This window comes from Sphaeramia orbicularis, chromosome 21 (genome assembly GCF_902148855.1).
Source record: "Sphaeramia orbicularis chromosome 21, fSphaOr1.1, whole genome shotgun sequence".
NCBI classification, from domain to species: Eukaryota; Metazoa; Chordata; class Actinopteri; order Kurtiformes; family Apogonidae; genus Sphaeramia; species Sphaeramia orbicularis.
The window spans coordinates 26,391,397-26,405,975 of NC_043977.1; the positions used below are offsets into that span (position 1 = coordinate 26,391,397).

The window sequence follows — 14,579 nt, forward strand, 5'->3', positions numbered from 1 at the left end:
AAAAAAACAAAGACGGAACATAAGTATTATGCACACTCTGCAGGAAGGAGTTTTCTTTTCTCCGAAGCACTTCCATCTTAAAATTCCACATTAACAAGAAGCACGCATTAGTCGGGGATTCTGCTACCGCTTTGGCTAATGCGTCACCCAGCTTGTGACAAACACGTTAAGTGCACATATATTACCTTCTTCCTTGAGTCTGTATGTTCATGCAAAATAAAACACGATTAATATAGATTAAAAATGAATGATATTTAATCATGATTAATCTAAATTAATCCACAGAAACCCTTTGACTAATCTGATTAAAAGTGTAACTGTTTGACAGCACTAATAACAAGTTCAGTTAAACTACATGACTTGTGTATTGCCCCTGCTGGTGACATATGGTATTACATACCTCGCTGCGTCGAGTATAAAAAAAATGGACAACACATTTTGAGACGCAAGCACGCATCATGGCGGCCAATGCATCTTGATGCATCACAGTGCATACACATCTGTGTGCCCATGTGTTAACAATGAAATGGCCCTTATTGTTAAAATATTGTTGAGCATGTGTAACTAATTATAGTGCAACCTCTTGTTTCAGTCATGCATAACCACAACTAGATTTAATGTTATGTTGAACAATTACTGGTTCAGTTAATAGTTTGTATGTTGAAGCTACACATTCCATGCACTGAGCATTCACTATTCAACAGCCTCTCAAGATGGGAGAAGTGGCCACCACCACTACTTCTACAGACAATTAGTGACTGGAGAGAAGATCAACAGAAGCAGGTGTTTTATTCTAAGAACAGAAATAGTTTATAGTGCTTCTGATTCAAAGCTCTTCTCCCACAAAACATTCAAATTAGCTAATCAATAATGGGGTTAATAACTGGAAAAATTGCAGTGAAATGCTCAAAACTCATGAGAACAACCCAGAATATTCTAGGCACATGACATCATGGAAAGATGGCGAGAGCCGGCCCTGCTCGTACGGTTGCCCTGCTCTACTAAGAAAAAAAATGTGTCGTGTAGAAGGGAGGGAGAGAGTTGAATGACAGACAGTGTTGATAAAAGCTGTGAGAGATCACCATCTTCTAGTCTCCTGCTCGACTGCATGATGGACACATGGAGACACTAGGAGAAGCTGAACTCTGTTTTCCACACCTCTTTAATGCTTCTTGCAAAAAGATAAGGCGTTCTCACATTGAAAACATGTTTAGTTACATTGTGCTGTCCTTTATCTTTCTTCTTACTACAGTTCTCAACCTGCTGGTTATCATCTCTATCCACCACTACAAGTAATATTATATATGATTTTTATTGTTTTATTATTAGAAACTTCTAAACATTTTCTTTCTGCTTCAGCTACTGGAATACTGATGATATTAAGGTCAAATAAGTGACTCTACATGTGATAGTTTCCTCTTTTCTCTCTCCAGGCAGCTTCAAACCCCCACCAACCTCCTCCTCCTCTCTCTGGCTGTCTCTGATTTCCTCGTGGGTCTGCTCATGTCCTTTCAGATTATCCAGATAGATGGATGCTGGTATCTTAGTGATCTCATGTGCACTGTGTATTATGTTTTAAATTACATTATTACATCTGCCTCAGTAGGAACAATGGTTCTCATATCAGCTGACCGTTATGTGGCCATATGTGACCCTCTGCATTATTCAACTAAAGTCAGTCCGAAAAGAGTTAGACTATGTGTTTGTGTGTGTTGGTTTCTTTCTGCACTTTGTCACACTCTGTTGATGAAGGATAACCTGGAAGAACCAGGTCTATATAACTCCTGCATTGGAGAGTGTGTAGTTGTTGTTAATTATGTTGCAGGACTTGTTGATCTTATTTTGACTTTTCTTGGTCCTCTCACTGTTATTATTTTTTTGTACATGAGGGTATTTGTGGTGGCTGTGACTCAGGCCCGTGTCATGCGATCACATGTTACATCTGTCAAAGTCCAGGGTTCACTGACTGTAAGTGTTAAAAAATCTGAGCTGAAAGCAGCCAGGACTCTGGGTGTTGTTGTACTTGTGTTTCTAATATGTGTCTGTCCAGCTTTCTTTGTTGTCATTACAGGCCAGGACACCTTACTCGGTGCCTCAACTGCAGCTTTTGTAATATGTCTTTTCTCTTTTAACTCTTGTCTAAACCCTGTGATCTATGCATGTTTTTATCCCTGGTTTAGAAAATGTCTGAGACTCATTTTTACACTTCAGATTCTGCAGCCTGGCTCCAGTCAGATCAATGTACTGTAGAGTCTGTGGAGTGATGGGCCTGAAATCTTAGGATACATGGAAAACAGATAAAGAAATGGAACATTTATAGAAAATATAATGCAATGCTGTGGACATCTCCGATGTGTTTAGGAGACAGAGATAAGATAGTAATGCCATAAATTAAGTCTGACCCTTTTACGCACATGTACAATCTGTATAAAATAATGACAATATATTAATTTGCAGAAATACTGAAAAAAATATGTATCATATTCTGGCACGTGCAAAGCAGGGGGCCAGGGGGGCTTTGAGCCCTGCCATTTTGATCCTCTGCATACCAGTACCCTTTTTACTGTTTTTTTTTTTTTTTTACGCAAAAAACTGCATGACTAAAATTTTCGTGACTAAAGTTTTGATCAATGATAATAAATGTTAAGAGTGGTTTAATTTGGCTGTCACTGGACCTGGTCATGGTGCCCTTTCATCTCTGTCACGCCCCGCCCCTTCCTCCTGTGCAACCTTGCTTGCAACACACACACGTGCACATGTCATGCGGTCTGGAGAACGAACGAGGAGGAGGGAAGCTCCGCGATTCCAGGAACGTGAGAGTCCACCCCGCTATCTGCCCAAAACATTCACTTTTGGTCCTGGTCCTATTCTTCAACAACTATAGTTTTGGGGCCAAAACACGATCGTGAGTAAATAATTCAATATCATCGTCACATCATGGAATGAGCTCCCAGACTAGCTCACTCTAACAACTGGGTGCACACCTGAGTCTGAGTCCTGCTGAAGCACTCACACAGATCTGCTTATGTTTTATTTCCATAAACTGTTGAGTTTTAGCTGTAAAATTATAACGCATGATAATAGTCCTCACTTGCTGAAACAGTCACTTTTTCTTCAGTTTTCTCTGTTTTTGCATAATACCTTTAAGTTTACTCTGAGCTTTAATGAACATCTACATGATCAGTAAATTAAATATAAGGTAAAGGAAGTGATTTACACTGAAAAATGCAAAACACAGAGGTTTTTATTATAATAAATGGTGATAAATCACATGAGAAACATTAAAAAGAGAGAAAAAAAATCATTTAGAAGCTGCCATAAAAGTACCACTGGGTCTTAATTGGTTAAAATGTGCTGAAGTAATTAAATTCTGCTAAACCAATATAAAATTGCATCAAAAAAAAAAAAAAAAAAAAAAAACAGATCCAACTCTTCTTCTCATCCAATACCTAAATCCGGCCCTTTTGGTGTACAAGAGTCATACAACTTATGTAAAATCCCCTGACTCTTTCATCAGTGCCAACACTTTGACATTTCTGGTTTTGTTTCAGAAACTGCTGGATCGGTTATTGTAATATCCATGTTCGCCTCAAACATCTTGAGTGAATCTTATTTGAAATAACCACAAACCTCCACAAATATTCCCATCGACCTGGTCAATATTAAATGATACAGCTAGAAATACTACAATATAAACTTTATTATTATCATGTAATGTTAAATGGTTTGGCTTGGGTTAACACTTCCTCTACATGGTTATTTCTTAACTGTGGACCTAAATATCATCATAAATATGTCCTATAATGAAAAGAAACTAAATATTCAATGTTTCACTGTAAAAGCAGGTGTAAAACCAGATGTAAAATGAGGGTATTTCTAGTTATTAACTTTCACTGTCATGCTTTTATACATAATTTAACATCTGTTTTTAAGAATTTGTCTTGGACTTACACTGCAAAAATCAAAATCTTACAAAGTGTATTATTCTCATTTACTAGTCAAAATATCTCATCACACTTAAAATAAGACATAATCATCTACAGAGTAACTTGTAAGGGAGATAAAAAGAACTTATTTTTAGACAATGGATCTAGAAAATCTTATTTCAAGAAATCTTACCGAGATAATTTTCACTTGTTCCATTGGCAGATTTTTTTGGTGAATTGAGCAAAAAAAAAATCTTGAATTAAGCAAAAAAGTCTGCCAATGGAACACGTGAAAATTATCTTACTAAGATTTCTTGAAATAAGATTTTCAAGATCTATTGTCTAAAACCAAGTTTTTATATCTCACTGAAAAGTTACTCTTTAGGTGATTTTGTCTTATTTTAAGTGTGATGAGATATTTTGACTAGAAATGAGAAAAATACACGTGGTAAAATTTAGATTTTTGCAGGGTATTAACACACAAAAACTTCTACACATTATATCTTTATTTTCACTTATATAGAAACTGAACATCAAAAGAAACTTATCATATATTCTATGTGATGCCATTTCACACTATTTTATTAAATATGAAAACAAATTATTTCTTGTTCTTAAAAAAACATTTAATTAACAAACGAAATACAACAAACAACAAAACAGTGGATGAGTATCCAGAGGATAATGTAAAATATGACAAAGGGTAGTTCAACAAAGTTCACATTTAGCATCAAGCAACATTATTAATCCACAGCAAGTCAAAGATCTCAATCCCATTGAACATGTGTGGGATATTCTTGGTAGATCCGAGTATACTAGGCGTCCAGTACCTGGCAACCGCCAGATGCTCATACAGGCCCTTCAGGAAGAGTGGGACAACATCCCCCCAAGATAGGATCAGGAGGTGGATCCAGAGTGTGCACAGATGGTGCACAGCCTGTGTTAGGGCTCAGGGAGGACACACCCAGTACTGAGAACATTGATCTGGACCATTTGGTCAATCTTTGACTTGCTGTGGATTAATAATGTTGCTTGTTGCTAAATGTGAACTTTGTAATTGGTGGTTATTCGTTTTCATGTGCCCTTTTGGAAGTTTGAGCCCCTGCCCCTTTATAGCTCTCTACACGGCCCTGTGGTGTAGAACCACATAAGTAATGCCTGGTGCATAACAAACCTCAGTCAGTAGATTTACTGGCCCATGGGCATTTGTTCCATGTTACCGTTTCTTCCTGTTCTCATGTGTCACATAATTACTCATTTCCAAATTCACTAGAGAATAATCACATAGACAGCCATCGGTAAATGCCCGTGTCACTTTTTATTAGTGAACATCCTGTCTGACCCTTCAGTTTAAGAGCACAAAGAACATAGAACAGGTTGTAATACAAAAAAATGTTGATTTTGAATCAGCGGCGCAAAAAAAACATGCCAAATAAAGACGACGGTATGTCCGGTCTCTGAACAGCAGCAGAGACGGAATCAGGACAAGGAATCCCAACCTCTAGTTTGGCCTGTACAAATTCGAAACGGGACAAGCACTTCCAATATTTCTGAATGTCTGTCTTCGACCTGCTGACTTGAGTGGCTCGCTTTCTGCCGCAGACTCTGGTGAATCACCGTCATCATCTTCTGTAAATATAACAACTAGGGCTGTCAAAATTAACGAGTTAACGTGGACTAATGGATCATCATAATTAATCGGATTAAAGATTTTAACGCAAATATCCCATCTGTAGAGCAGAATGACTGAACTTCTCTGTTAATGCATTTGGGGCAGTTTGTCCAAGCAGAGTTAGCATCGCGCATGAATAAATGGGCAGTTGATTCAGTTGTGACAGGCAGCAGAACCAACCCATGAAGATGGAAAACGCTAAACAGCACGTTGGCCCTCTGGATGGAGATATGAGGACAAAAAAAACAAAGACGGAACATAAGTATTATGCACACTCTGCAGGAAGGAGTTTTCTTTTCTCTGAAGCACTTCCATCTTAAAAGTCCACATTAACAAGAAGCACGCATTAGTCGGGGATTCTGCTACCGCTTTGGCTAATGCGTCACCCAGCTTGTGACAAACACGTTAAGTGCACATATATTACCTTCTTCCTTGAGTCTGTATGCTCATGCAAAATAAAACACGATTAATATAGATTAAAAATGAATGATATTTAATCGTGATTAATCTAAATTAATCCACAGAAACCCTTTGATTAATCTGATTAAAACTGTAATTGTTTGACAGCACTAATAACAAGTTCAGTTAAACTACATGACTTGTGTATTGCCCCTGCTGGTGACATATGGTATTACATACCTCGCTGCGTCGAGTATAAAAAAAATGGACAACACATTTTGAGACGCAAGCACGCATCATGGCGGCCAATGCATCTTGATGCATCACAGTGCATACACATCTGTGTGCCCATGTGTTAACAATGAAATGGCCCTTATTGTTAAAATATTGTTGAGCATGTGTAACTAATTATAGTGCAACCTCTTGTTTCAGTCATGCATAACCACAACTAGATTTAATGTTATGTTGAACAATTACTGGTTCAGCTAATAGTTTGTATGTTGAAGCTACACGTTCCATGCACTGAGCATTCACTATTCAACAGCCTCTCAAGATGGGAGAAGTGGCCACCACCACTACTTCTACAGACAATTAGTGACTGGAGAGATGATCAACAGAAGCAGGTGTTTTATTCTAAGAACAGAAATAGTTTATAGTGCTTCTGATTCAAAGCTCTTCTCCCACAAAACATTCAAATTAGCTAATCAATAATGGGGTTAATAACTGGAAAAATTGCAGTGAAATGCTCAAAACTCATGAGAACAACCCAGAATATTCTAGGCACATGACATCATGGAAAGATGGCGAGAGCCGGCCCTGCTCGTACGGTTGCCCTGCTCTACTAAGAAAAAAAATGTGTCGTGTAGAAGGGAGGGAGAGAGTTGAATGACAGACAGTGTTGATAAAAGCTGTGAGAGATCACCATCTTCTAGTCTCCTGCTCGACTGCATGATGGACACATGGAGACACTAGGAGAAGCTGAACTCTGTTTTCCACACCTCTTTAATGCTTCTTGCAAAAAGATAAGGCGTTCTCACATTGAAAACATGTTTAGTTACATTGTGCTGTCCTTTATCTTTCTTCTTACTACAGTTCTCAACCTGCTGGTTATCATCTCCATCCACCACTACAGGTAATATTATATGTGATTTTTACTGTTTTATTTTTGCAAACTTCTAAACATTTTCTTTGTGCTTCAGCTACTGGAATGATGATGATATTAAGGTCAAATAAGTGACTCTACATGTGATAGTTTCCTCTTTTCTCTCTCCAGGCAGCTTCAAACCCCCACCAACCTCCTCCTCCTCTCTCTGGCTGTCTCTGATTTCTTCGTGGGTCTGCTCATGTCCTTTCAGATTATCCTCATAGATGGATGCTGGTATCTTAGTGATCTCATGTGCCCTATATATAATGTTGTATCTTACGTTATTGCATCTGCCTCAGTAGGAACAATGGTTCTCATATCAGTTGACCGTTATGTGGCCATATGTGACCCTCTGCATTATTCAACTAAAGTCAGTCCGAAAAGAGTTAGACTATATGTTTGTTTGTGTTGGTTTCTTTCTGCACTTTGTCACACTCTGTTGATGAAGGATAATCTGGCAGAACCAGGTCTATATAACTCCTGCATTGGAGAGTGTGTAGTTGTTGTTAATTATGTTGCAGTACTTGTTGATCTTATTTTGACTTTTCTTGGTCCTCTCACTGTTATTATTTTTCTGTACATGAGGGTATTTGTGGTGGCTGTGACTCAGGCCCGTGCCATGCGATCACATGTTACATCTGTCAAAGTCCAGGGTTCACTGACTGTAAGTGTTAAAAAATCTGAGCTGAAAGCAGCCAGGACTCTGGGTGTTGTTGTACTTGTGTTTCTAATATGTGTCTGTCCATATTTCTTTGTTGTCATCACAGGCCAGGACACCTTACTCAGTGTCTCATCTGCAGCTGTTGTACTTGGCCTTTTCAACTTTAACTCTTGTCTAAACCCTGTGATCTATGCCTGTTTTTACCCCTGGTTTAGAAAATGTCTGAGACTCATTTTTACGCTTCAGATTCTGCAGCCTGGCTCCAGTCAGATCAGTGTACTGTAGAGACACATGAAAAACAGAAATCAGTGTAAAGATCTTTGATTTCTGATGTCGATAGAAAATAAAGATAAGGTAGTGATGTCATAAAGGAGGAGTTTCTCATGTATTCACATTTATAATTATATGTATTTATTTAGACACAATATTGTGATTTTTGAAATTACTGGAGAAAAAATTTATGCATATTCATATTTATACAATATTTATGTGATACTGTATGCTATATTCTGACTTTACTTTTGTTAAAGTCTGAGTTAAAGTCTTTTCTCTCGAGGGTTTGTTAATAATTTATATTATATGCTTTTTAAGACCGTACAGATACAGGCCTGCAATTTTTTGATTGAGATGGGTTTAAAATGGCTTTTTTCATCTCAGTTTCACAAGTAGTTGTTTAAAGAATCCATTTGTGTGAGATTTATCATGTCTATAATACAACAGCCAATTAAAATAGTACATGAAGAAAAAGAAATTGTAATAATGTTAAGTGGACTAGAGAGACTTCCATAATATTGCATTGATCAGTGATTAATGGTAAAGACAACAAGACAACCCAGGAAGAGTTGAACGATCTCTACTGACATTTTCAAGAAGAAACAAATATGGCCACTAAAATGTGCTTCCCTCCAGTGAACACAATAAACTGTACATTTAAGCCTCAGAAAAACAAAATGTCCAAATTATTACCCTTTCTATGTATTAGACACATACTGCGTGAAGTTAAACGATTATGTAAAATAGCTCAAATCAGCAGCAAAGTTACAAGAAGAAACAACAATATGAGTATTAAAATCTACAAACATAAAAACCTTAATCATCCTGATAATGAATATAATCAGACACAAAAGAGCTATTAATCAATTGTGGTAGAAATCTGAAATTAAAGCCGCAAGCGGCATCTAAAGGCCCTCGCCAAGGGCACGTCCAGTGGAAGTATGCTCATCGTTCAGCAGGTGGCGCTGTAGCCCCAAATTTTGTGTCTTCTAATGAATGGGTTTAGGCCTGGGACATTGACAATTGATTTGAGACAAATCAGTGTTCGTATGTCCGAACTGAACAAAATTTTGTATATATAAATCTGTAGGGGGCGCTATGAGCAAAAATTCAATTTGTTCCATTGAATGGGTGTAGGCCTGTGAGATGTACCACTGAGTCAAATTTGAGCCAAATCGGTTTTCGTATGTCTGAACTGATGCAATTTTCGTGAAGGTAAATTTGTAGGGGGCGCTAATGAGCGAAGTGGCAATTTCTTTTGATAAATGGGTGTAGGCCTGGGAGATTGACAACTGATTCAAATTTGAGCCAAATTGGTGTTCGCATGTCTAACGTGAAGTAATTTTCGTAAAGGTAACATTGTAGGGGGCGCTATGGTGCCGAATTTAAAATTTTTCTGATAAATGGATGTAGGCCTGGGATATAGACGTCTAAGTCAAATTTGAGCCAAATTGGTGTTCGTATGTCCGAACTGAAGCAATTTTAATAAAAAGTATTAAAATTTTTTGTAGGGGGCGCTGTAGTGCAAAATTTCAGTTTCTTTTGATAAATAGGTGTAGGCCTTTGAGACAGATGTCTGAGTCAAATTTGAGCCAAATCGGTGTTCGTATGTCCGAACTGATGTCATTTTTGTAAATGTACATTTGTAGGGGGCGCTATAGTGCGAAATTTCAATTTCTTTTAATAAATGGGTGTAGGCCTGGGAGATGGACGTCTGAGTCAAATTTCAGCCAAATCGCTGTTCGTATGTCTTAGCTGAAGCAATTTTTATGATGGTAAATTTTCGAAAAAACTTCGCAAAGTTTGCAACCTTGTCACACAAAAACGGTGATGCCGATTCAAAAAATTTGGCTAACTTTTGATGCCCCACTTCTTTAGATACTGTACACCGATTTTGAGCTCATTCGGCCAAACGGCTTAGTAGGAGATAGTTAAAATACAACTTCAGCGAAAACGCTGACTCAGCATTTTGGAAATTTCAATCCAATATGGCCGACTAAGGGTTGGTTTAGGGGCGTGGCCATAATAATATTTTTTGTTTGTCTCCTCATGATGAATCTGTCTACCAATTTTCGTGGCTCTACGACAAACTTTATGTTGGACGCGCTCCCATTGGCACAATGCATTTCCACTTTTCAAGGGGGCGCTGCCGCAACATTTCTTTACCGACATCTACGAAACCTATATGTAAATTCAATTTCTCACACTTCTGAATTTTAGGCAAAATTTGGTGAGTTTTCGTAAATGTTGAGAAGGTCAAAATTGAGCTCAAAGCGCAGGAGAAAGAAAAATAAGACAAAAAAAAAAATAAAAATAATAATAATCTGAGCAAGAACAATATAGCCGTTTCTATGGCAACCACGTATTTGCCCTTTTTTGAAAGTTCTCGAGGTCCCCCACATGTGTGTGGGGTCAGATGTCACCTGTCGTGCACTTACACACATGTGACTGACCCCGAGTGGGCGTGTCCCATTGACTCCCATTCATTCTGAGCAGGTGTAAATATGCGATTTGTGCACATGTCATATACATCGTCGGAAAGGTCTCAGTGCCGTGAATGTGAATATGTGTGAGAGTGGCGAAAGGCGACCGCGTCACTGGCGATTTCGTCCCCATGCGCCCACTGCAGACTCAATAGGCCCTGCGCCGGCTTTACTCGGCTCGGGCCTAATAAAAAGCTGGAATCAGTCTGTGTCAGCAGTCTGTGAGTTCAGATCCCAAAAGAAAGAAGAGGAAAGGGTTAGACCAGGGGTGTCAAACATGCAGCCCGGGGGCCAAATGCGGCCCGCCAAAGGGTCCAGTTTTGCCCCTGGCATGTTTTTGCAGAGTGCAAAAATTCCACAGTCTTGAATTGAATTGAGCAAAAAAAAAATAATTAGTTTGAATTAAGTAAAAAAAAAATCTTCAATTAAGTAAAAAAAATCTTGAATTAAGCCAAAAAATTCTAGAATTAACAACTTTTTTTTTTCCTTTGTTTTAATGCAAAAAAAATAACATTATGAAAATATTTACATTTACAGACTATCCTGTAACACTAAAATGTGAATAACCTGAACCAATATGAACAACCTGAAATGTATAAAGAAAATTCAGCACAATTTAAACAATTTTCTGCCTGTTCCTCAGTGTTTAGTGTCCTTGTAGATCTGATCCATAATGCACATGGACAAATGAGAAATGGAGGAATAATATTGTTAAAATTGCACTAAATTTTCTTACGTTTTTTTAATTTAAATTTCAGGTTTTTTCAGTTTGTTTTTTTTTGGGATAGTTTATAAAAGTAAGTATTTTCATAATTTAATGGGGGGGGGGGGGGTTGCACTAAAATAAAGATAAAAATTTGCAGTTGTCATTATTTATAGGTTATTCTGTTATTATTTTTCTGGTTCGGCCCACTGCAGATCAAATTTAGCTGAATATGGCCCCTGAAATAAAATGAGTTTGACACCCCTGCCCTAGTCCTTAAGTTGATGGACCATGTGTTCTGGATATTTGTAGAACTGTCAGCTGATCACTACCTGTGTTGAGTTGGATCTAATGACAACGGGGGCTGCTGGTCAGACTTGGTAAGCCTATCATATAGTGAAAGTGGGCTGGAAATACCTGACAGAGACCCTACCCATGACCTCTTTAACTCCCACCAACAGAAGAGCTTGAAGGAGGTGGGGGACATAAGGTCCAAATGGATCATGTTCAGCAACTCTGTTGGTGAAGCAACTGTTCTGAGCTGTGGTTAGAAGGTAGTTGGTGGTGTTGTGTGGGGGTTCCTTGAACCCAGTGGTGGGTACTGGTAGCAGGGGCCACCATGCTGAATATCACCAAACTGGCAGACCAGGAGTGTGGATCACACAGCTTCCCTCCCTGGGTAGATCTGTGTTGGAGCACTAAAGAGGAGAGTCTGGCCAGTTGACTCAGGAGGATTAAGGGTGTATTCAGACCTACTTTGTTTGGTCTGTTTAAAATGGACCAGAGTTCATTTCCCTGGAAACTCCAGACTTTTATTTAGGAGTGAGAGAAATCTGATTTGAACCAAACAAGCGCCCGGTTTCCAAATGGACTCTGGGCTGGTTGACTGGTTAACCGACCTCAAGCCAAAACAAACCAACCAACTATGCACCTTTTTGTGCTTGATGAGCCATCGTAGCCATGTAGCATTGTGGGTAATCAACAAAACTGGAAGTAGCAAAGCCACAAAACTAATAGCAGCAACCATGAGCTGTGGACAGATGTGGAGCAATGAAGCGATTGAATGTCTCATTGACATTTGGTCAATGGTCATGTAGGACCTTCATGTTTGTTTTCATCAACACCTGTCGTCTCTGATTCACCCCACCCCCGACTTTTCTGTCCAATGCCAGTAGTATTTAGATATGCTGTTGGTGGTTTAATCCTAGTGATTTATTAATAAATATCAGATGAGGCTGATATGGCTGATGGAGATGACAATGGAGGCTCAATTATAAAATATGAGGCTGATGATGCAGGTTACCTTTTGTACCTTTTGGTAACAGGGCACCATTGCCTTTTATGTAATATGTTTTAACAGCTTATCAATGATTTGTAAAGTGTGCACATCCCAAATAGTGACTACAAACCAATTCTGATAGTCTTATTGTAAAGTGGTACCCTCCAGCAGCGGAAATTATTATAATTATATATGTTATATAATTATATAATAGCCATATCTCGATATTATACCAGAATCTTTCAGGCCCCATAAGTTTAAAAGAAGCAAACAAACGAACAAAAAAAAACTACTTAGGAAAAATATCTCACCAGAGAGAAGGTGGGAGGACAGACGACGAGGGAGAAGGACTGACTGATTCATCTGTTAAATGGAAAACAGTAGTAGTTAAAAGCTGCCAGCAACCAACACTTCTGGTCTCTTCCACTGTTTGATGATGGAGACACTAGGAGAAACTGAACTCTGTTTTCCACACCTCTTTAATGCTTCTTGTAAAAAGATAATGCGTCCTCACATTGAAAACATGTTTATTTACATTGTGCTGTCCTCTATCTTTCTTCTTACAACAGCTCTCAACCTACTGGTTATCATCTCTATCCACCACTACAAGTAATATTATATGTGATTTTTATTGTTTTATTATTGGAAACTTCTAAACATTTTCTTTGTGCTTCAGCTACTGGAATGATGATGATATTAAGGTCAAATAAGTGACTCTACATGTGATAGTTTCCTCTTTTCTCTCTCCAGGCAGCTTCAAACCCCCACCAACCTCCTCCTCCTCTCTCTGGCTGTCTCTGATTTCTTGGTGGGTCTGCTCATGTCCTTTCAGATTATCCTCATAGATGGATGCTGGTATCTTAGTGATCTCATGTGCACTATATATAATGTTTTAGATTACATTATCACATCTTCCTCAGTAGGAACAATGGTTCTCATATCAGTTGACCGTTATGTGGCCATATGTGACCCTCTGCATTATTCAACTAAAGTCAGTCCAAAAAGAGTTAAACTATGTGTTTGTGTGTGTTGGTTTGTTTCTGCACTTTGTCACACTCTGTTGTTGAAGGATAATCTGGCAGAACCAGGCCGGTATAACTCCTGCATTGGAGAGTGTGTAGTTGTTATTAATTATGTTGCAGGACTTGTTGATGTTGTTTTGACTTTTCTTGGTCCTTTTACTGTTATTATTTTTCTGTACATGAGGGTATTTGTGGTGGCTGTGACTCAGGCCCATGCCATGCGATCACATGTTACATCTGTCAAAGTCCAGGGTTCACTGACTGTAAGTGTTAAAAAATCTGAGCTGAAAGCAGCCAGGACTCTGGGTGTTGTTGTACTTGTGTTTCTAATATGTGTCTGTCCATATTTCTTTGTTGTCATTACAGGCCAGGACACCTTACTCAGTGCCTCATCTGCAGCTTTTGTAATTTGCCTTTTCTATTTAACTCCTGTCTAAACCCTGTGATCTATGCCTGTTTTTACCCCTGGTTTAGAAAATGTCTGAGACTCATTTTTACACTTCAGATTCTGCAGCCTGGCTCCAGTCAGATCAATGTACTGTAGAGACACATGAAAAACTTAAATCAGTGTAAAGATCTTTGATTTCTGATGTTGATAGAAAATAAAGATAAGGTAGTGATGCCATAAATGGGGAGTGGCTCATTTATTCACATTTAGAATTACATGTTTTTATTTAGTCACATTATTGTGATTTTTGAAATTACTGTGGAAAAATGCATACATTTTCATATTTCAGTGACGTGCAGTCAGAGGAGGCAGGGGAGGCAGAGCCTCCCTTGTCAATCTTGAAAAGAAAAAAAACTTGACTATAAAATATAATAAATGTTGATAGTTGTCAGCTAGTGTGTCCTATAAACTCATTTTCCATTCGAATCCAATATTGTTATTATTATTATTATTTTTTTTTTTTTTTTGTCAATTAGAAAAGCAGAATTTCCGCATGCTCCGTTCAAATACAGGGAGGAGGCAGCGCTGTGCTGTGCCTCCAGGAGAACTGTCTCCTCCCCTCATGAACT

General features: G+C 38.3%; 2 protein-coding genes and 1 pseudogene across 2 annotated transcripts; all 3 read left to right on the top strand.

Moving 5' to 3' along the window:
• The first annotated feature begins 1,119 nt into the window (after positions 1 to 1,119).
• On the top strand, positions 1,120 to 2,250 carry LOC115412540 (trace amine-associated receptor 8a-like). Its single transcript, XM_030125101.1, has 2 exons — positions 1,120 to 1,292; positions 1,434 to 2,250. The coding sequence occupies exons 1-2, from the start codon at positions 1,120 to 1,122 to the stop codon at positions 2,248 to 2,250; spliced, it is 990 nt and encodes a 329-aa protein (XP_029980961.1).
• A 4,706-nt stretch (positions 2,251 to 6,956) lies between these two features.
• Positions 6,957 to 8,087, top strand: LOC115412539 (trace amine-associated receptor 8a-like). Its single transcript, XM_030125099.1, has 2 exons — positions 6,957 to 7,129; positions 7,271 to 8,087. The coding sequence occupies exons 1-2, from the start codon at positions 6,957 to 6,959 to the stop codon at positions 8,085 to 8,087; spliced, it is 990 nt and encodes a 329-aa protein (XP_029980959.1).
• Positions 8,088 to 12,976: 4,889 nt separating this feature from the next.
• On the top strand, positions 12,977 to 14,110 carry LOC115412636 (trace amine-associated receptor 13c-like; annotated as a pseudogene).
• Positions 14,111 to 14,579: the final 469 nt, after the last annotated feature.

Excerpts from the sequence above, each read along its gene's own strand:
- LOC115412539 (XM_030125099.1), top strand. The coding sequence starts at position 6,957 with ATGGAGACACTAGGAGAAGCTGAACTCTGTTTTCCACACCTCTTTAAT. Across the intron at positions 7,130-7,270 it reads ATCTCCATCCACCACTACAG|GCAGCTTCAAACCCCCACCA; the intron begins GTAATATTATAT and ends TTCTCTCTCCAG.
- LOC115412540 (XM_030125101.1), top strand. The coding sequence starts at position 1,120 with ATGGAGACACTAGGAGAAGCTGAACTCTGTTTTCCACACCTCTTTAAT. Across the intron at positions 1,293-1,433 it reads ATCTCTATCCACCACTACAA|GCAGCTTCAAACCCCCACCA; the intron begins GTAATATTATAT and ends TTCTCTCTCCAG.